The sequence below is a fragment of the Tubulanus polymorphus genome, chromosome 4, assembly GCF_964204645.1.
Source record: "Tubulanus polymorphus chromosome 4, tnTubPoly1.2, whole genome shotgun sequence".
NCBI lineage: Eukaryota > Metazoa > Nemertea > Palaeonemertea > Tubulaniformes > Tubulanidae > Tubulanus > Tubulanus polymorphus.
This window is the reverse complement of record NC_134028.1, coordinates 21,799,541-21,821,908: the sequence shown is the minus strand read 5'-3', so window position 1 is coordinate 21,821,908 and position 22,368 is coordinate 21,799,541. Positions and strand designations below refer to the sequence as shown.

Sequence of the window (22,368 nt, the reverse complement as noted above, 5' to 3'; positions counted from 1 at the left end):
TTCGAATTAAGTTAAGCTGAGTTATCAGCACCCGGCGTCATTTCATCTGCTGTATACCGATTAGTTTGCCATTTAGTATTCACCGCGCAGCTGCAACCTGGATTGATTTCTCGAGTCGATGCTGCACGGACGTTCGAGACTCCGATGAATCTCGGGAACGGGGATATCATTCTTGAGTGGAGCATAGCCAGGCTACTTGGAAGGATTTTGAGATTCTAAGGAAGACTAAGGGAAAAATCTTTCCGTTGTTGGTGGTTTAAGAAGGTAGAAGAGAGGTAGGTTACATTGAAATGGTTCTTCTGAAGTTAATCTCTAATTTCTAATAATAAGAAGGTCCTTAATAAAAGGAATCATTATTGGCAATCCGTATCTTCTCTCTCTCCTCGGCAGCAGCAGCAGCAACACCGAATCCAAATCAATCATCAATCAATGTTAATAAAAGTCTGATCACGTAGCTCTGGGTTATTTATCGACGGTGATATTTATGGTTATTTTTAATCTCTGTATGAAGTGTTGTTGGTGGTTCAGGTTAGAATGCAGCAGCAGAATTTGACACTCACAGTGAGTGAGTGACTCATTCAAATTCTACTCTAGTACTAAGCCTTTGACGATAATTCCTGGTCCACACTAATCCTAGCCCTAGAAAGAACTGACCCTTAATAATGTAACCGGTAGTAGTGATAATAAATTGATAATGTAGTATTTAGGCCTAGGCCTATTTGCCATTTGGTGTCCCAAAAAAACCGACTGCTTAAATCGATGGTATTTTCCGTCCTAGCTCGCTTAAAAACATCATTTAATCGGTACTTTCATGTTTTATTCTAGGCCTGGGTCGGCTCCATTGTGTTGACGGTAGTTAGGCATGAAAAAGCTGGCGTTTTTTCTGTTCACGTAGGATCCGATCAGGAATGGCAAGAAAAGAGTTTTCAGTCGGCTTCAATATCGTTCGTTTGAAATATGGCCGTCGCTGTAACTGTCTAGAATTCGGCGTTACGTTTTTTTAAACTGCGTGAAATCTGGTGCCCGAAATAGAAAAAAAACAATAATTAAAAAAACGATGGTGCAAATCAGAAAAGTGACGGATTGCGTTTTGTCGAAAGTTTGCCTGGTTCGTCAACCGACAATAACGCGCGGTATATTCATAGCGTTGGCGCTCAGCGTAACGTCCTTACTCTGTTTCTCATATTACATATCGAATTTCCACTTCAAGGCGATGAGCCGCGCTCCGCCTGAACCGAGAATCAAGTGCAACTCGCCGCGTAAAGGTCACGCGGAGCCGCGCGTCGGGTCCCGGAACCGCGTCGCCGAAAGCGAACGCGTTTCGAATCTGCGAATCGACAACAAGGTGATGGTGTTCGTCGAGACGCAGTACTCGCGCCTCGGGCAGGAGATCGTCGCGTTGCTCGAGGCGAATCGCGTCAAGTTCAAGGTCGCAATTGCCGGCCGCGGTCTGCCGTATTTGATCCACAAGGACAAGGGCAAATACGGCGTGATCGTGTTCGAGAATATCCATACGTACTCGACGATGGAATCGTGGAATCGACAGCTGTTGGATAAATACTGTCGCGAATACGACGTTGGGATGATCGCGTTCTACGTGGCGAAGGAGGACAGTCCCGATAGCGAGCGCATCGGCGACTTCCCGCTGACGGTCAGTACGAATTTGGCGCTGCGCGATTTCGAGTTGAACGCGCGGTCGGACGTGCTGCGGATTTTGCGCGCCGGCGAAATCGCGTACGGTGACTTGCCGGACGATAATTGGTCGACGTTCTCGACCAATCACACGACGTACGAGCCGATCGCGTACGCGAAATCTCAAACGCCGTGGAACGTCGCCGAGGACGATGGCGATGGACGCGGCGGCGCCGGCGAGCTGCGAACGGTCGCCGTTCAAGATTTCGGTCGTCACGACGGAATCCGGCGCGTGATTTTCGGACACGGATTGAAGTTCTGGTTGATCCGTGTTTTAGCGTTGGATAGTTTATCGTATTTGTCGCGAGGGAAGTTCGCGATTCCGCTCGAACGTCACGTTCTTATCGACGTCGATGATATTTTTGTCGGCAAAAAAGGAACGCGTTTGCGGCCGGATGACGTAGAGGTGAGTCTCGATTCTATTCTGAGTATTCCCATTTACCACTCATTATTTGATCACTTACGAATTGAGATCAACATTCAGGCTACTATTTAAAGCTCAAATTCTTTATCCTTCTCACTTTCCGAACTGTTTTGCCATTCTCAAATTATGACCTCAGCTTGACAATCATACTCAGTTTTCCAAGGTCCTGATGATTGTCATGTTTAAGGCCTGTTATTATTCTGTTTCTGGTCAGCGCGCGCGTCGATCTAGAACCCCCTGGGCGAAATTTTTTTCGGGAACAAAATCAGCCCCCGAAATTCGCGCACCATGCGCTAGCGCCATCTAGTCGCCGAAGTCGTCAAACACGTTTAAGTAAAACAAAGTTTAGTCCATCTATTCATTGCTATTGTCTGATTGTGAATGAAAACCAAAAGCATGTTGATATCGATATCAATTTTGAAAAGGCCGGCTACTACGTCCTTTCAGACTTGTTCCTGTCGACTAATCATCACACTCGGTAGTCAAATGTAGGAACATAAAGAAAAAGAAAATGCATCACTGCATCATTTTGTGCAGAAGGGCCTGACCAGAAACCGAATATTTTTTTTTTGGCCTAATGTAGGCTACAGGCCTAACCATTTACCTAGGCCCCTGTGTATTCATAGATATTTTACTTTCTAATCAGATCAAACAGCCTAAATCAAATATGTGCAAAATGGATGGAAATTGCACAATTAGATGAAGAATTCCCCTTAGTGCCCTTTCATTTTACAATGAGATTTTGTTTTAATTTTTCACCCCTCGCTCTTCCATGTATTTCCTGAATTAATCCCGAATCCAAGAAATGGCATTAGCGTGGTATAGCCTGCTATAGACAGAGCCCTGATAGTGGCACCACACCCCCCTCCCCATTCATAGCCTGATATAGCCCGCTATAGATAGCTGATAGTAGCCCCCTGTACACAGTAAAGGTTTTCTATCTAAGCATTGCTCTTGCTGTTAGAACATCGGCATTTGGCTTTCAGACATTTGTATATCTGCCTGGTTCGCTAGTTCGTTAAACACTCAGTTTGATCACTCTGATGATGATATTTGGTTTCGGGAAAATTTTCCTAGAAAATCCATTCCTAAAACGATTGAATTGTCACCGTCGATTCCAACCATCTGGTGGTTGTAAATAGCTTGACATGCCTCGGAAGATCTGGCGTTCTGGCTGGCTGTCGGATGAGTACGTGCATAGTAAAACCTGTATAGATAATTTTGCTGATTACGAATAGTGTCATTAGATAAATTCATCATTAATTTATGCCTAGAGGTCCATTCTATACTTGCACTTACACGCATATTTGAAGGTCTAGGATGGATGAAATAATGATGACACGCGTATTAAAATGATGATTGCAGTAATAATGAGTTGATAGTACTATCCCGGTTGGGGCTAGGCGTATCTAATTCTGTTATGGAAATACTATGTACTTTTTAAATCAATTTGCATACCATCAGTTTATGATGTATTTTGTAATGATACCGTAGTAGTATCTGGTACAATGAGGAATGATTCTTTATTTTGTTGTTTTTCATAAGCTTGGTTTACGGGATCGACCTACTAAAATATCATTTCGGAGGAAATTAAAATTTTTTAAAAATTCCCTTAGTGAGATGAAATCACTTTTTGAAGGAAGAGGGAACTGTCAATGAGGCAATATACACATGTCCAAACGATTGATTCTTGGAAAGTTCGAATTCTGCACACTGCGATAAAAAAAGAACCTCGCGATTTTCAATTTTTTTTCATCACTCAAGCCAGGATTCTCATTCAGCGGAGGTAAAATAATTTTTTTTTTGGCTCATTTTTGCACTGAATTCGTGCCATGTATTGGAATAAAAACAAAAAATTTTATTTGACTTTTCTTCAAATTTCGGAGGCGGTTCCCGTAAACCAAGCTATTAAAGTCAACTCGCCGCTGTTTCTATAGGCACACTCGAGATCGGTTTGTCGTCGTCGGTATCGACTTCCGTTAAAAGTCGATCTATAAAAAAAAACCTCGCGATGTCGTGTTTTGTCAGATGTTTTCGTTCCCACTTCTCTCCTCGAGTCGATACGATATCTCGAAAATTATGCGACTGCTGTACTCGTAAGTGACGCTGTACTTGTGGCACCGTGGCCCGTTACAAAACCAGCAAATGTAAGGCTAAACGAAAATGCAGCGGTCGGGTCATTTTTTTTAAATATGATATTTGTAATCAGTTAATTTCTATAGCTGTCGGAAATGTTATGGTAAAATTGATCATTTGAAAGAAAAGTAATGTACAGGGTAAATAGGCGGCCGGTCGGGTCAATTACGCTCAGCAGAGCAGAGAAATGAGTTATCAATTTTTTTTGTCTAAATGCAACTGGATTCGGAGGACTAAACAGTTTTGTTATGTCCATGAGCCTGTCTATAGGCGTATATGTGACACACTTTCATCTTCCGTCGAATTTCAAAAATGATTTTGGAAAGATATTTCACTTAGCCTACCAGTATTTGAGTGTATGCTCGGAAGCAGATTGACTTAGGGCCTAAGGGATGCCAATGTAGCGCAATTTCATCCAAAATTCATTGAATATTAGTGGTCTGTTTTTCATAAGTCGCGTTCACACGACAACTAGTTAGACCGGTCTAAATGGGTCCGTACCCAGTCCGGTCCAAATTTAGACCGGACCAAGTTTGGTGAGCGTTCACACAGCGTTTTGACACGCGGTGAAAAAATCGCTTGTCACCGGGCCCACAAGATGTCGCCATCTGCAAAATAATTAATTGCGCCTGGATGAAGTCTTGCTTTCAGATTCCAAGTAGAGCAAGGCATTCTTCATTTGACCAATTCGATCCTTTGTCAGGTTTATACATTTTTGCGAATTCGATTTTATTATTCTATCATGCTGAAACTCTAAGTGTCGTTTAAACACGGTTCAAAGCACGGCAGTAAAACGGATGATGATCGCGATATACGAATACGAATTACACTCCAAAAATTTCCATTGAATAGGGAGTAAAAACAGTACTTAAAAATAATTACATAAACGGTAATAAAAGCATTTAAAACTTAATAAACTGGACTCACACTCTACCGCAGAGGTTGCGACATCTACCGCAGAGATTCAGAATTACGATTTAGACCGGACCTGGTTCCAGTTTCTGTCCACACACACTCGCATATTTAGACCGGTCCAAAATTTGGTCCGGACCTGGTTCGCTCTTTTAGACCGTGACAAATTAGACCGGTCTAAACTAGACCGGTCTAATTTGGAACGGTATTTTTGCCCATGTGAACGCTTGGTCCGGTCTAAATTTTCGGAAAAAATTCCGGACCAAATTTAGACCGGTCTAAATTTCGTCATGTGAACGCGCCTATAGTCATGGCTTCAATTTAAGACCAGTCTATCATATGAATTGATAATTCTTGAAATTGATTGAAAATCTGGATTTAAAAAAACAAGAAAAACTATCTTTAGAAAGACATGTAGGTCCTATGTTCTAGCAACAATCGAACAACTTGAGACTGATCTAATGATTTAAAACCACGTCAAGACTGAGGGGGGTGAGGGGGTCGGTGCTCGTATGGGATGAGGGGGTCAGTGCTCGTGTGGGGTGAGTGGGTTGGCGCCCGTGTGGGGTGAGTGGGTTGGCGCTCGTGTGGGGTAAGTTGGTCGGTGCTAGAGTGGGGTGAGGGGGTTGACTTTCGTGTGTGGTGAGGGGGTTGGTGCTCGTGTGGGGTGAGGGGGTTGGTGCTCGTGTGGGGTGAGGGGGTTGGTGCTCGTGTGGGGTGAGGGGGTTGGTGCTCGTGTGGGGTGAGGGAGTTGGTGCTCGTGTGGGGTGAGGGGGTTGGTGCTCGTGTGGGGTGAGGGGGTTGGTGCTCGTGTCACGGATGAAAATCTTCCGACCATAGACGGATTTCCGACCTTTTCTAACATTTTCTTTATTCCTGAGAACAGTGTAAATCACCTCAATCGCCGGCGTCACATCGGAGCGCTCCGTAGTTAGGAGTGCCCCTTTAGACGGTTTTTGGCAGTTGTTAGCACAACTGTGGAGTCGGAGAAACCAATATGGCGTCTCATTCAAAAAGCGGCAATAATTCAGGCCCAAACTATTAACATTTTGACCAAAAGGAAGTAAGTTTTTTGGCTAAACGTTACTGATTTTTGTGCCCCAAAAAAATTCTTTTTTTTGAAAATATTTTCCGACTTTTTCAATATGGGCCATTTTCATCCCTGTCGTGTGGGGTGAGGGGTTGGTGCTCGTGTGGGGTGAGGGGGTTGGCGCTCATGTGGGGTGAGGGGTTGCCACCAGTAAATATCTAACATGTTTTTATTTTGTTACAGGAGATGTTGAAAGCTCAGGAACGTATACAGCAGTACATACCGGGGTTTCATTTCAATCTCGGATTCTCCGGCAAATATTATCACCATGGGTACTCGGAGGAAAATAAAGGAGACGATTTGCTGCTCGGTAAGTAACGTTACGCTCCTCTAACGCCCCTTTTCCTCCCTCTCTTATAGCCTATAGACAACGTGTCCCAGAAATGATTGAATATTTATAAGTTTTAATCTATATCAATAAACAAATTTGGATGGAAAGATTATTTGATACCATCATTTGTAAACGACCTAATTTCATTTATCCAGTTAAGGTCGCTTCATAATTAGCATATTGAAAACCAGCCAGGCGTGATCCCCAGTATTCAAAGAAGACATCCTACTGATTACTAATCCATAACAAAAATTTGTTTATTAAGATTAAGATTATTAAGGTCTTATAAATATTTAATCCTTTCGGAGCATCCATTTTCTGGGACACCCTGACTATAACGATACGATACGCAAGTTTGTTCTATTTTCCTGTTGACATTTTACCCGTAAAATTTGAACGCGTGTTGATTGATATCGATAACAATGTTTTTCACGAGTGATGATCTATCGCGGTATTGTCGTTGATGTTTGTTTGGAATATTCTGGAAGCGGTGTTTTGTACGCGCGTTATATGGATTATAGATCGCGTAAACATCCTCTGGATTCGCATCGCTTTGAGGAATGATCGAATTCGATATTTCGTAACCCGAGCGGCCTCGACGCCGGGGCGTGTTGTGTCAATTATCAAAATGTTATACTTGAGAATAATGGCAGTGGAAACTGTTTGAGTCGGATTATAACTGACACAGATTAAAGTGGAGAGAATACTTTAAAGCCTAATGAAAACCCACTAGTTACAGATTAAAGCCGTGCGTCAAATGAACATTTTTGGCCCATACTAAATTTGGCCCAGAATGTGTGTTCACATAGATGCCAAATGCCGGGCCATATTTAGCCCGACCAAAAATGCCCGAGCCAAATTTTAGCATGAGACAAATGATTGCGTTTGAATTGCAACTGGTACCCTTAATGATACACTTCGCTTTGTGTGAGCGTTCGAGTGAATGGGTTACGTGTAAACACACTCTCCAATCAGGCACGGGCCAGATCTGGTCCAATTTGGCCCGGGCCCAATCGCCTGCGTTTGATCGCCGCTTAAAAGCCGTCCCGATGATCTCTAGGGCGAGATCGGAAAGTCGTCTCTTTTGAGATATTTTTTTATACAATCAATTAGTCGGTTTTTAGTACTTTTAATCTGTAAATAGTGGATTTTCGTTATATAACAGAGAAATAGATGAACCGCATCCAAAGGGTTAAAATCATGAAAGCGGGCATCAAATGACGAAGTGAATCAGGCCACCACGCGCCGGTTTTGTCGGCAGTAGATATTCCTGAAAGCAGCGGACTTAAAGGAGAACCCGCAGTGAGAACCCAGTCAGCTAAAAAGATACGTATCTGCGCTGATGAATATATATCCCAGGCAGTAGTAGCAGCAGCAGTAGCGGCATATTGTCGGGGAATCTTTTAATCTGTACAAATCACGACACTTGCGGGAGAGCTGCGTGCGCAATAAATATCAGCTCTCACAAACGAGCGTCTGCCGGTTGCGTTTTTCACACCGCCGGGACCTGATTTATCGACGCAGCCGCCTACGATTTGCCGACTAATACTCGCGCACGACGGCACCGCGTACGTAAACGCACGGATTCGTTTAGATTCCGGCGCTTTATCTATCGTTTAATTCCGAGGGGGGCATTGTCACTTGTGAGAGCTGCTCGATCGTTTCTGTGTGTCATTTTTCCCGAGTTGTCTATATACACTGGGGTTCTTACGAAATACTCGACTACAAAATTTCACGACCAATGAATTGAAAAGTTGAGCTCGAATTACTTTATGCTGTTTATTATGAATGATGTATGAATTGTTATTGAATAAGACCTCTAAACTTCTGAGATAATAGACTATAGTATACCTGTCCCCAATTCGACAATTTTTACCTGTTTCATCATTTTTATGAACTCGACTAATAATAATGTATTGTTGTAATACGGAGTTCACTGATTTGGACTATAAACTTTAGGATTTGATTTTATAAACAGTAGGAATAGAAATCCAACTGAATTCATGTTGAGATTTGGCCACGCTTCAAGCTTGGAGTAGTCATTGAATAAGTGTGGTCTGTCTATCCACACTGATCATGTGACACTAGTGACGCGGTCACTTCTTAGTTTGCTTTCGAAGCTATCGGACGTGTGTGGTCAGCTGTTTTGTGGTGAGTTTTGTCTCCTGCGTTTGCCGATTTTCTGTGGTTCCTTTCCGGTAGCATTTGGTATTTTTCTTTGGAACTTTGTTTGTGGTTTCCTCTTTAGTTTTGGTCCCCTTTTGCCTGGTTTGGAGACTTTGGTGTAGTCATCTTGGATGAAACACTGGGTTTATTAGTTTTAGTGCAGTCATTTTGGATGAAACACTGGAGTTTATTGATTTTAGTGTAGTCATTTCGGATGAAACACTGGTTTTTATTTATTTTTGGTGCAGTCATTTCGGATGAAACACTGGTTTTGTTAGTTTTAGTGCAGTCATTTAGGATGAAGCACTAGGTTTGTTAATTTTGGTGCAGTCATTTCGGATGAAACACTGATTTTGATGTTTTGGGTTATACTGTACCGTGATTTTGGGTTTAAGCACGGGCAGATGGTCTTTTAGATTTTCTGGGTTTCGTTTTTTATCCCCAATCACTACATAACCGCGGAACGAGAAACCACCGATCAGTGTGGATATTATACTATTCATCTATACCAGCTGACCAGCTCTGACCAATCAGAAGCTAGGGTTAAGATTAAGCATGTAGGCAATTAGCATACCTGATGACCAGTTCTGACCAATCAGAAGCTTTGGTTAGGGTTAAAGACATGGGCAGTTGCATACTAGGTAACCAGCTCTGACCAATCAGAAGCTAGGGTTAAGATTATCTATGTGGTCTGTTTTTCTACATTACCACTTGCAAATTAGGGTTAGGGTTAGTAGGGTTAGGAGAAACCTGTATTCTATATGACTCATGTCATAGTTTGTCGAGTACACTTTGCTCAGAATCTCTTTACAAAGCAAGGCTCGAAATCGAGAAAAGAAATTCTATAGCAGCAAAATGTAATTGTTCCATCGGGAACCACACGACTACTGTACGTATATCAAATATCAAACCCGGTAACTTTCCAACGAATAAGGAGTCCACTGTAGAAAACGTGTCGGCACATTTTACAGCTTGAGAAATAGCTATTGTCGAGAGAAGCTTTCACGAAATGTATAACTGGCAAATGGAGAGGTGTACCCGAGTTGACTTCGAACTAGTTTTAGGTGATAATAGTTTGTTGTTTGCAGTTGCCGTATTTGTTGGTATAACATGAATCGACATGCGCATATATCTATAATTGTTGTGACCCTAAATGGTCAAAAGGTTATCGTTGCAAATTTTAAACAATGAATGCACTAGATACAAATATTTTAGATATCTGCAGATGAAATACTGAAGTGTTGAAGCGATTTTTTCATTGCAAATTTCTGTGGCCAATTGCTGATTTTTAACAGGTTCTAATATTGCCGCGGCGAATTTCATCAAAAACATGGTTTAGTAAGGAAAAAAAAATATCCGGTGAATTATTGCCGCGGGTGCAGCAGTCCCTCTGGTTCAAATACCACTGAAATAGATATACCGGCTTGTAAGATAACAGTCATCAAGGATCAATCTATTGATTTATGTTCTGATCACAGGTCAAGGAGGTTGAGGTTATTCGCCTCCTCGTTTTAATCTAAAGCCTAGCGCACACGGCACGAAATAAGGCTCATTTCCCGACTGAGTGCACGGGCCCGCCCTGAAACGAGAAACACCGTTTCGATTGTTAAGGACCGATGCTAGGAATCACGCAGAAACACATGCTTTCCTCGGCAGCGATTCGAACCTGTAATGGTATCGCTGGAAACTGAGCCATGGCACGAAACCCTGCCACACTAGATCGGGTTCGCAGGTTTGACACGCGAAAACTTGCGTCACCAATCAGATTGCTGAAGCAGATTCTACGGAAGAACTGTAAATGGAAAAACCGGTGCTGAAATAAAACGGAATTTCTGATTGGCAAATAATGACATCATCTTAGCTATATGTGTATCTGCGCACGTGGGTTAGAGTGGAAGGGTTTTGTACTGCGACAAGTTTCTGCCATCAATCAGGTTCCAATCCCTGCCGAGGGAGGATGAGAGAAAAACACTGAAACACAACAACCAATCAGTTACAACGAGCTGATCACATGTCTGAAATCACGATCGCTGCCATTTTGGTGTCATGTGATACAATTATTACATTTATCATCACTAGGTGGCACTGAAAGTTTGTTTCAGTGTTTCTTGTCTTGTTGCCGTGCGCGCGCTGTGGGCTTAAGATCATAGTATCAGTAACCGTTCTTTTGCAGCAGTTCATATTATCTGTTCTTTTCGTTGACCATTCTCTTACAGCGAACAAACACAAATTTTGGTGGTTCGGCCACATGTGGCGCCACCTACAGCCGCATAAAGTCGACAGCTCGCGCGTGTTGGAACGAGAACTGTCGTTTAATAAACAGTTCGCGAAGGTAAAGAAATTGTATCGACTCGCGAAGAACTCGATAGATGACCGGGTGTCGAGTCTCCGCACCACGCGCTGCAAATCATAACAAATCATCATCGCATATCAATCAATCTGTGATGTTAGTGCGGGGGGGGATGGTGAATCTATGATGTTAGGGGTGCAATTTATGATGTCAGGGGTGCAAACTTATTCTATGGTGAGTAGGGGGTCAATCAATGATCTATTGTGTGCCGAAGGAGGGACAATAGACTCTACGCATGTACCTGTTGAAATTCAGCCCTTATCTTGTGAGGCTGTCCTTTGAACGGCTAGAAATTCTGGGCTCGTTTTCCGACAAGACTCGAAATTCATTCTGTCCGGAGGGTTCGGGGTAAAAACGATGAATTGCTAATCCGATGGGTTTACGCACTAGCACATTACCGTCGTCATTGATCTGCGTTGATGATGCGAAAGCTTTTTAAACGCGGCTATTTTGATTTTAGTTATTAGCGAAATTCATATTCACTCTATCCATCTTTTACTTTCAGTTGATTAACCGGTTTCTGAAAATGTATTGATTTGATTGATAATCTACCCCATCCTCGCTCCTTCCTACTACTACTACTACTACTACTATTTCTAGCCTACCTATTTTAATGCTCCTTGTGTTATGTTGATGTCGATAGCCAACTTCAGAAGAATTGTCTTTCTCGTCAAATCGATACTAAAATGTTCGATGGCCTTATAAACACCGTGTCTGTTTATGGTAGGCGTGTACCTCAAAGCTCCTTAACGCTGAATTCCTGCATAGTTTGCATTAAACGATTTTCACACATTGATCAGACAGAAATCCTCTCCAGGGTCCGTTTTATAGACTGGTTACTCTTGACTGAGTGGTTAACTCATTTCATTTGCATTTAAGTTAGCCCGTGGGTTAAAGTGAATACCAGTCTATAAAACTGGGCCCGGGTTTTTTCGCTGTATCCATTGAAAAGAAAGACAATGTGTTTCTGAAGTACACTGTAGCTCTCTGCAGCCGTCTGTGCATATTAATCCTTTAGTCGCCGTGCACGTCAATAGTGGTCGGAAAAAACAAAACAAACAACTTCATCACCAGTCCCGGATTGTCTTCTATCGTTTTAGAGCATAGGCATGCATTCTGGTGGTTCGACCACATGTGGAGTCATGCCCAGGCCCATTCACTGCTGACTAAGGATGCCATCGACAAAGAATTGCTTTTTAACAAAGGGTTCGCAAAGGTAACAAGAAAAAAGGGCCACTACTATTTAAACTCAATCACCGGGACCTGGGTGCCTTTTTCGCGAAAGCTCGCCGAAGCCTAGCGCGCGCTGCATTTCGCGGCCCGGTTTCATAGACTGAGTATCAAAACTACCACAAGGGGTAAATCCTCAATCTTGACCATCATAGTAACAATGAGAAACTGTAATCATAACTGGTTTTGGATTGTTTTGCGTCCATGTCTATATGAAACCCAGCCCGGACGCTTCTATTTCTTGGTTTTTGGTTTACGTCTTGCCGTGCGCGCAAAGGCCCCGTGAGATCATACGCGAATCGGGCTACAGCTTTCTAACAACGACAACAAAAATAAGCGTCGTCTTTCTAACCAGACTTCATACTAATTTCGTTGAGAAAAAAATAATAGCTTTCTTCGGCTTCTCGGCTTCAATCTTTAGTTGATGTATTATTTTCGTGTGATATCTATATATATATATATATATATATATATATATATATATATATATATATATATATATATATATATATATATATATATATATATATATATATATATATATATATATATATATATATATATCCGTTAGACTAGTTAAAATCATGCATTTTCTTCGTTTCTCGACCTTGAATTCTAGTTTCGAGCTTTGTTTAATGTGATGTAACCGCTATCATTCGTTTCCTTTACTTCCATCTGTTTTCTTAAATCTGAATCCTCGTTAGTTTAGTTTGATTTCCCCGCACGATTCCATCGAGATCGAATCGATATTGAAGAGATACACGAAACCGGAGAACGAACGAATGAAATCGCGAAAATAGCTCGCTATAAAAGAACCAACCCGTGGACGTCGTTATATACAGTCGAATTCACTTAAAAAAGTCATTTGAATGAGTCGACGAATTACTGAAGTTGTCCCTATTTTTTAGTCCCAATTTTATAATTCATTGAATTAAGTCATCTTTTGAATAAGTCATAGAAATAATGATCATCGTGACTAAAATAAGTTCAATACGTTTTACTGTGTTTTGACTGTTACAGTTTTACTGTTATTGTTTACTGAATAAGGAACCCTTCAATGCTATTGTGGTCATTCCGGCGGTATATAAGATCCAATTCGATGATATCATATGGGATTTGGTAATAGCCTATTTATTCTTATGTATTTATTGGAAAATATATTTGATGCAACAATATTGATTGTGTATACTGGTGTCCACTAGTGTCCTCCAAGTGATGTCCACTAAAGTATCCTCTGACTTGTGTCCACGAGTATCTTCCAACTGATGTCCACTAGTATCCTCCAACTGGTTTCCCACAACTGGTGTCCACTAGTATCCTCCAACTGGTTTCCCACAACTGGTGTCCACTAGTATCCTCCAACTGGTTTCCCACAACTGGTGTCCACTAGTTTCCTCCAACTGGTGTCCCACAACTGGTGTCCACTAGTGTCATCAAACTGGTGTCCCACAACTGGTGTCCACTAGTATCCTCCAACTGGTTTCCCACAACTGGTGTCCATTAGTGTCCTCCAACTGGTGTCCACAAGTGTCCTCCAACTGGTGTCCACTAGTGTCCTCCAACTGGTGTCCCAGAACTGGTATCCACTAGTGTCCACCAACTGGTGTCCCAGAACTGGTATCCACTAGTGTCCTCCAACTGGTGTCCATCATTACCCTCCAATTGTCTCCTCCGGTCTCTGTATCCCTTCAATATTCGATTCGATCATGTTATTTTCAATTTCCAGACCGGTAAAAATCAATGCTCGTTCGTTGTACGTAATAGAATAACTAAACGAAGAGATTGATGAGTCGCGTAGAAAACTCGTTTGAACAACCTATACGAGTTTATTTCCTATTCGCCAGCCCGCACGCACGCTCGCGCGTGTATAATTTAAGTGAAAAACCAATTTGCGAATTTCGTTTGATCGATCTGTCTCTCGGTGAGATGGGTATATTAATGGTCTCGCGCGGACGCTAGAGATTAGTTATACCGATCGATTTTAGCAATGTTTCGTGTCCTGCCGGTAGTTTATAGCCTGTCTCTCTCTTTCGCTGGCTGGCTGGCTGATTCGTAACTGAATAAATATTTTTGCAACATTAATCGCCTGCGATAAATAAAGCCGTTTATTGTTTACGAGACTGATGTCTATGTTTCAATTTCCGGCGTGGCCAAAAATTAAGCAAAAACGTAAAAAGGAAATAAGACGAAAGTATATTGAAATATCCAAAAAAAAGACCCGAGTAGCCTACCTACTCTGCTTAATTGCCTAGTCTGATTTGAAATAGGATGATGATTCAGCATTATGTACTGATACTATAACCAAGCTGGTTTTAAACTATGCTAAAAAAATACATGTTTCCTAAAGAGCTTTGATAGATCGTTTTAAAAAGTAAATAATTACGATATCGAACTAATCTGGATTAAGCTGGCTGCTAATCGGGACCGGTGCGTAAATGTTTCATCGTTTTTTTCTTCCCCGTCACGTTTTAGGAAAAGGGAATCGTGGTGAACAACTCTTACGCGGTGGCGCCGCATCACTCAGGGGTTTATCCCGTGCACGAGCAGCTCTACGAATCGTGGAAATCGATCTGGGGAATCAAAGTCACCAGCACGGAGGAATATCCGCATCTGAATCCGGCGAGATTCCGTCGGGGATTCATTCATCACGGAATCATGGTACGTGTGAAATCTTCAACCCTTCCCGTTTTCCTAATTCAGGCTTCCCGGTCCATGTTTGGCAGGTTCCTTACGACTCTTGAAAACTGTTTTTCAAGGTCTTTTCTTGAATTTGAGCAAATGCCAAAAAGTCCTGGAAATCTTGAATATTGAGATATTTGCTATTAGAAAAATGTTCTCCTTGACAACTCCTCGAAAAGTGTCAAACCCTGGAACCCTGCCAATTTTTCTATTTTATAATGTAATTTTGAAATGCAAAATAGATTCATTCATTCATTCAAGTCTTTGAATTTTGGAATGACTGATCTGTAGGGACCCTGTATGGTGGAGACTTGCCGTACAGAACAACTTAAGATAATCAGTTGATTTACAAACTTCGAGGGTCCGTCGTGTAAATCGCTTATTGTGCTCGACGTGGCTGCAACACCTCTTTTACACATTTGCTGTAATGTTTTAAGACACGATGGCCCAAACGCCTGAAATACGTTAAGCGGCGTTTATTGGCGACCGCGTAAATAGCAAATTAGCTGTTGCACTTGTTCAAGCGGATACCTATCGACATGCAAAAATTCGCGAAGATTCAAATAGCAACCCGCAAGTTAAATTATCTTGTTACTGTTGTATATTGCAGGTGCTTCCTAGACAGACATGTGGTCTGTACACTCACACTATTCACATAGATAAATATCCAGGTGGAAGAATTCGACTTGATCAGAGCATCAGAGGAGGGGAACTCTTCCAAACTATTGTCTATAATCCTGTAAGTACCGGTCAGAGGAGGGGAACTCTTCCAAACTATGTCTATAATCCTGTAAGTACCGATCAGAGGAGGGGAACTCTTCCAAACTATTGTCTATAATCCTGTAAGTACCGGTCAGAGGAGGGGAACTCTTCCAAACTATTGTCTATAATCCTGTAAGTACCGATCAGAGGAGGGGAACTCTAGTCTATAGCCCTGTAAGTACCGTGAAATAAAAATGAGTTTTACGTCTTTTTAACGTCTCTTGGTGCTGAAGTTATTAATGCTGTAACTGCTGCGAGTTATTGGTCCTTTTTAACTGAAACACATATATGATTAAGCCATTTACACAAGTTACAAATGTTTTTATCTGAAATGTATAATCAAGTGATTTAGTAGTTCCATTTCTAAATGCCAGGAGTGCGCAAAAAAACTAATAGTGTTTTATATATAATGCGCAGAGTGGTGTTGAGTCTGGGAGGTCTGGGGAGTGGTGAGGAGGTGAGTGGTTAGACCATTCATATTTGGGAAGCTAAGGTAGCGGGTTCTAACCTCTTAAATTACCCATTCACTTGTCATCATTCTCCACCCTAGACTTTTTAAATACCTGTACATGGCCTGATAGTTTACACTTGAGTGGATTTAGATGTCATCACTTCTCCCCTGGAAAAGATGCCTGATTCACAGTCAGTCAGTGTAATGATAGAGCATTCTGAAATATTTGTTCTCGGGCTTCCCTTACAAGACCCTCTGTCCGTCTGTGTGTCTTTCAGTTACTTAGCTTCATTAATAGTGGGTCGATATTGATAAAACTTTGGTACAATGTTAGTATGGGGGGTCCAGTTGTGCAGTGCAAAGAACGGACCCGATGCACCACCTAGCAGCAGAACGAGGCACTAAAACTCTTGTTTTCAGCGACATGACCTTGAAAATGATTTCATAACTGAGGTAATTTGAAAAGTGCAATGGGAACTAACGTGTGGTAATTTCGGAGTTGCCTCATGCCCTAGTTCGTCGTGTGATTATGTGTGACGGATATTTCGATGTTCTATTTTTCAGTTTTCTATATTTATGACTCATCAATCGAACTACGCGATGGATCGTTTAGCATTGTATACGTTCGAAAGCGTTTTCAAATTCGTTCAATGTTGGACGAATATCAAACTGCGCACCGTGCCGCCCAAACAATTAGGAGAGAAATACTTCAAAACCTTCCCCGACGAAGTTCACCCGATTTGGCAGGTACGTGTAATGACTTAAAAGTTTAAAACCCACTACGTACAGAATTCAGAAGATTAAAAAGCAATATACACCCGGCGATGATCTCTAGTAAAAGTCTGAAACATTGCGTATTTTGATTTTAATTCCTAGTAAAAAGAATTCATTTTTGATCTTTTGAATTCTAGAATTTGATGCGGTATTTATTTCGATTATTCATTTTTCAGAATCCGTGTGATGATAAACGTCACAGTTCAATCTGGAGTTTGAATAAAACGTGCAGCAGGCTTCCGAAGTTTCTCGTTATTGGACCTCAGAAAACAGGTACGGCATATCTACGGCCTTGTCGACACAATGTAGCAGTAGGCCTATAATATCAATACTATGTTCTCGACTGGATCTAGTTTCATGAATAAGTTTAACCTACCAGAAATAACGATTAAGGTTTAATTCCTGTACTGACTTACTAAAAGCATGAATTTACCAATAGCGTCTGAATCAACAATTTGAACAACATTTGAGTTAAACGGTTGTCGTTAAGCTGGTTCCTGTTACCCGTTAATCAGCTTTCGAATTAACACGTAACCATAATCTGGAGATTTCTTACACTAAGAAAGCTTTGAATGTGATGGAAAGTTTTAGGTGTTAATACGTATAGTTTTCTGATTCAGCTGAATTCTACAGTTTTAAGGTATGAGTACCTGAATCACTACCAAATACGGGATTCCAATTTTCCTCCATTTTGTTCTAATTCTTAAGACTACAGCTTCGCTTTATTTATTTGGTTATAGATTTATTCCTCAGAGATCATTATATTCATCAACTTTGCTATTTTTCTAGAAGAATTAAGGCTTACATCGAATGCCTCGAAAATTAAAGTGTGGTTTACCTTTTCCAGATTTTCTGCAGCAGGGACCCCCCAAAACCCTCCTGTTTTTTCTATTGAACCCTGGTACTCACCTTGTCGAAGCTATAAATAGTGGCCTTTTCGAGATAAATCGCCCCTGCCATTCGGACCCAAATACTGTGTAATAACATCCTGGTTCTATACAGATTTATCCAGCTTTAAGTTGTCACGTGCCTATTCTGATATGACTTGACCTGTGTTGAATTTTGGCCGTATTACAGTAAACGGAATTTAATGTTTTATGAATTGTATTCTAGGAACGACTGCCTTGTATACATTCTTATCAATGCATCCCTCCATCATCAGCAATAGAGATAGCAAGGACACGTTCGAGGAGGTTCAGTTTTTCAATGGAAAAAACTATTTCAAAGGTCTCGACTGGTTAGTATTGCTAATAATGAATACGCTGGTTCACAAAAAAGATGCCAAACGTTGAGAAGACACCAATCTTATGTTTAAACTATTGCATTCGGGAGACTGAAAATTCAAACTTCGACATTGATTGAAATGAAATTAATTTCAACAGCATAAAACTGACTGATAGTCTGAATGTCCGGCGGGATGATTAGTTTTGTTGTTTCCCGTTTAGTCAGAAAGCACTTCGATACAAAACCGACGCCAAATTCACCGGAATTTTTTTAAATCTTTCAGGTACATGAAATTCTTCCCGATCCCGTCGAACTCGTCGAAGGTGATGATGTTCGAAAAGAGCGCCAGTTACTTCGACATCGAGATGGTGCCGTCTCGAGCGTTCGCTCTGCTGCATCACGCGAAAATTATATGCATACTGATCAGTCCATCAAAACGAGCTTACTCGTGGTACCAGGTACGTACGCATAATCACTACTACTCTTTGCTCATTAGTGAGAACTAATTGGACATTATCCAACTGATGAAAGTCCTATACGTTCAAGCTCAATTTTTGCTAATTCTTCACACCGCCATTGTAAGTGTAGCTCACATAAATAGAAGTGGCCAATCTCCAAAGATATCACTGATATAAAATCCGTCTTGTATATATGATACGCGCAGGAGCTAAAATTTGCCAACCTGAGCGCAGGATAGTCTATGGTTACGTTTAGACTTAAAAGTTAGGTTCCCCGATCGTGCACCGGCAACAGGTAATAATCCCTATCAAGATAGAATAGAACCATAGCCATTGATGAAACACTATCAGTCCGTGTGTTGTGACGATATATGGAGAATCTCGAACTGATATAACGAGAAAGGTAAAGTCTGAAAAGTTTGTTTTTAAAGCTAGTAATTTGTTCATTCGATGTTTTTCATAGTTGAAATGTCGAATCAATAAATTATTATTAGCATAAAGGCAACTTGGCACTACATCATTCTGGTTATTTGGGCGTGGTATTCACTATATGGGATAAAACAAAATTGTATATGTTTTTCGTATTTGTTTTTTCTTCGATACAGCATATGAGATCGCATAAAGACCGCACGGCGTTGAAATATAGCTTCTATGAAGTTGTTACTGCTGATGATAGTTCACCACCGGCGCTACGCGTTCTGCGACATCGCTGCTTAAATCCTGGATTCTACGCGCAGCATTTAGAACGTTGGCTGTCATTGTACACGCCTAAACAGGTAACGACAACCGCCACCGGCTCATCGCGATGGCTGATCTAGGGAGGGTGGGTAGCACCTCGAGTATTCTCGGCCTTTCTCATGAAAACAATATCATCCTGACTGCAGCCTAATGATTGTCTAAGGGTCTGGGCGCAGGCAACGGATTGATATCTGTAAAGCTGCGCCCTTGATTTCATCTTTCGCTGAAACCACTAAATTTTGGCTGCTAGCAGAAATATGTAGTAAATGTAAAGTTAGCAGTGCAGTGAGCTCAGTTGCTTGAGCAGGAGGACTGGGAACCAAGAGGTCCCTAGTTCGAAACCACCTCTGGCGTTGACTGTCAAGACTCGTACATGGACTAAACTCTGCTAACTAAGTCAGGTTGTGAGCCTTAACAACCTATAAAAAGGCTATGGCCGTCTCTTAAGACCCACTAGGGTTACACTGTTACTTGCAGTTGGGATGTAAAACTCTTCTGAACTAAAATCCCATAAAATTAATGAATAACTGAAAAGTTAATGAAAATAGAAGTGGAAATATTTCAGGTGGTTGCTACCAACCTTCTTCAGTTTTTTTTTTTTAGATTGAAGAAGGGTGGTAGCAACCACCCGAAATATTTCTATATTTTGTTAATAAAACAGCTTTTTAGTCATTGAATAATTATTGTGGGATTTTACTGATACTGTGATCTACTGATTCAGAAATGTGGTACGTAGATATCCAAGCGTATGTACGGTTTACTGTACCGGTATAATCAGTTAATGTAACGGTTGTTTTTACAGTTATTAGTTCTCGACGGGGAACAGTTAAAATTGAATCCAGTCGCGACGATGAGAAGAGTTCAAAGATTCTTACGGATTGAACCGTATTATCCGTACGAAAAACACTTAAAGTAAGTTAATCATCAAGAACTGAACTGTGTGTGATCCGTAATTTCTCCTTAAATTCCACGGTTAACAAGTAAAGATTTCTGCTTGAACATAAGATATTTGAAGCAATTTGATTTTTCTACTTAAATAACTTATTGCTTTTTGATAATGCTACACTTTGCACACATTCGTCCAGGGAAAGATGGCTTATATCGATTGAGTTACCGCTAATAATTACATGCTATGATTATCAGTGAACGCATGGACATTGGGTACCGGTACTTCAAATAGCGTTAACATTATAACACTAGCTTGTTGTGCCTGGGTTTCAACGTACCCGGGTTCAACGAAAACCCGCGTTCACGGTGAGTGGTGTCTACACTTCACGCAGTTTCGGTTGTTAGTTTAAGAATCAACATCTGTAGTGGAAGTTCAAGGTCAATTGTGGCGCCCGAACGCTGCATTGAACACGGGTTCACTGTGTCTACACTAGCAAAAAACGCAGAGTTTTACGCGAACGCGAGCTCAATTTTTGCGGAAAACTCTGCATTGAGCCCGTGTTTCCAGCGTATCGAAGACGCATAACCCGGGTACAAAATCCTAGTGCACACGTAGCTTATCATCTGCGTTCGTGATGATTAACCTTCACGATCGTTTCAGATACGACCCGAAGAAAGGCTTCTATTGTCAGGTGGTAAAGGGCGACCACACGCGGTGTTTAGGTCGCGGCAAGGGTCGCAAGTATCCGGCGATGGAATACCAGGTGCAGAAGAAACTCAACTCGTTCTACAAGAAACACAACATCGCGTTGTCGAAACTACTGAACAGACTCGGTTACCCGCAGCCTTCGTGGCTTCAAGAGGAATTAGCATTTCAGTGAAATACGCCCCCCCCCCCCCCCCCCCCGTGAATATATGTATATATGGTATATATTAATGTAGTGATGCCTAATATTTTCTTACCGATTTACGTTGCTGGCAACAAAACGAAACATAAGAACAATTTGAATGTATCTCTGCCGCGTCGAGGCTTCTCTATACAATGCCTTCCGGAACACTAGATATCAGGCTTCAAACAATATGAGGAAATCAAAATGAATGGAATTGTGGTTCTAGGGCCGTTTGTTGTATAGTACTTGTGCATTCATGGGGTAGGCGAGGAAGGGGTCAAAAATTGGTCGCGTGATATCAAATTGAAATTGCGTGCATAAGGGCTGTGAAAAATCGGCCACTTCTTCCTATGTACATAATACTTGGAATTGCCCACATTAGGGACTGGATGGAAGGGGTCAAAAATCATCTTGTGTACCGGTACGTACTTTATACAAATGGCCTCGTACATTGAATATACAATGTATGAAGGATAATTGATATTATTATTATTAGTATTAGCGAAGAATTTGTACAGTTTCAAATACGCTTTTTTAATTGTCATTGGTGCAAAATTTAGATTCAACATTTTTATCTAGATTTCGATGGTTATGTATTGCGTAATTCACTTTATTGGTCCAGTAATTCAAACATATTTGATTACATTAATCAGGTGTCAGTTATCTTGCTTAGATTGACGCGTCATAGTTGAATAATTTATGAACCCAGTATAGGGCTGACCTATAAACGTTGCGACTGGCCTCGAAAACCAGTCGGCAAAACTGGACCCGAGTTTTTTTATATGAGGATTTAAACATGTATGTATAGTGTACACTGCATGCTGTATTACTGTATGTTCGATATTTTCATTTTGTAACAGTAACAAATATAATTATGTAGGTGATTTTCAGTGCAGTTCCGTTTCTGGAGCTGAGCTGCCTCCGGTAGCAACATTGCTACTGTGAGTAACCTCGTAGCTGATACAACCATCGCGATCGTGTTTCTGACTGGCCGGTGATGCACCAAGTAGCTCTTTGGGGTGAGGTGTGATGCTGTTGCGTTCACTATCAGTGCCGAGTGACAATCAAGTCCTACTGGCTGTTTACAGTGTACGAGCAACAATTCAAAGGCTGTGGTCCAGTCGTGAGGTTTTTCCAAGATCTGAATGACGTAGAAATGGCTGACAGTTCATT

The 22,368-nt window shown here is 41.4% G+C and overlaps 1 protein-coding gene across 1 annotated transcript; it reads left to right on the top strand.

Moving 5' to 3' along the window:
* The first annotated feature begins 143 nt into the window (after positions 1-143).
* LOC141904752 (bifunctional heparan sulfate N-deacetylase/N-sulfotransferase-like) lies at positions 144-21,192 on the top strand. Its single transcript, XM_074793407.1, has 13 exons — positions 144-275; positions 826-2,098; positions 6,438-6,564; positions 10,968-11,083; positions 14,804-14,989; positions 15,621-15,749; positions 16,788-16,970; positions 17,174-17,270; positions 18,111-18,234; positions 18,505-18,679; positions 19,285-19,455; positions 20,220-20,329; positions 20,967-21,192. The coding sequence occupies exons 2-13, from the start codon at positions 1,058-1,060 to the stop codon at positions 21,184-21,186; spliced, it is 2,679 nt and encodes an 892-aa protein (XP_074649508.1). The 5' UTR covers positions 144-275; positions 826-1,057; the 3' UTR covers positions 21,187-21,192.
* The last annotated feature ends 1,176 nt before the right edge of the window (positions 21,193-22,368 follow it).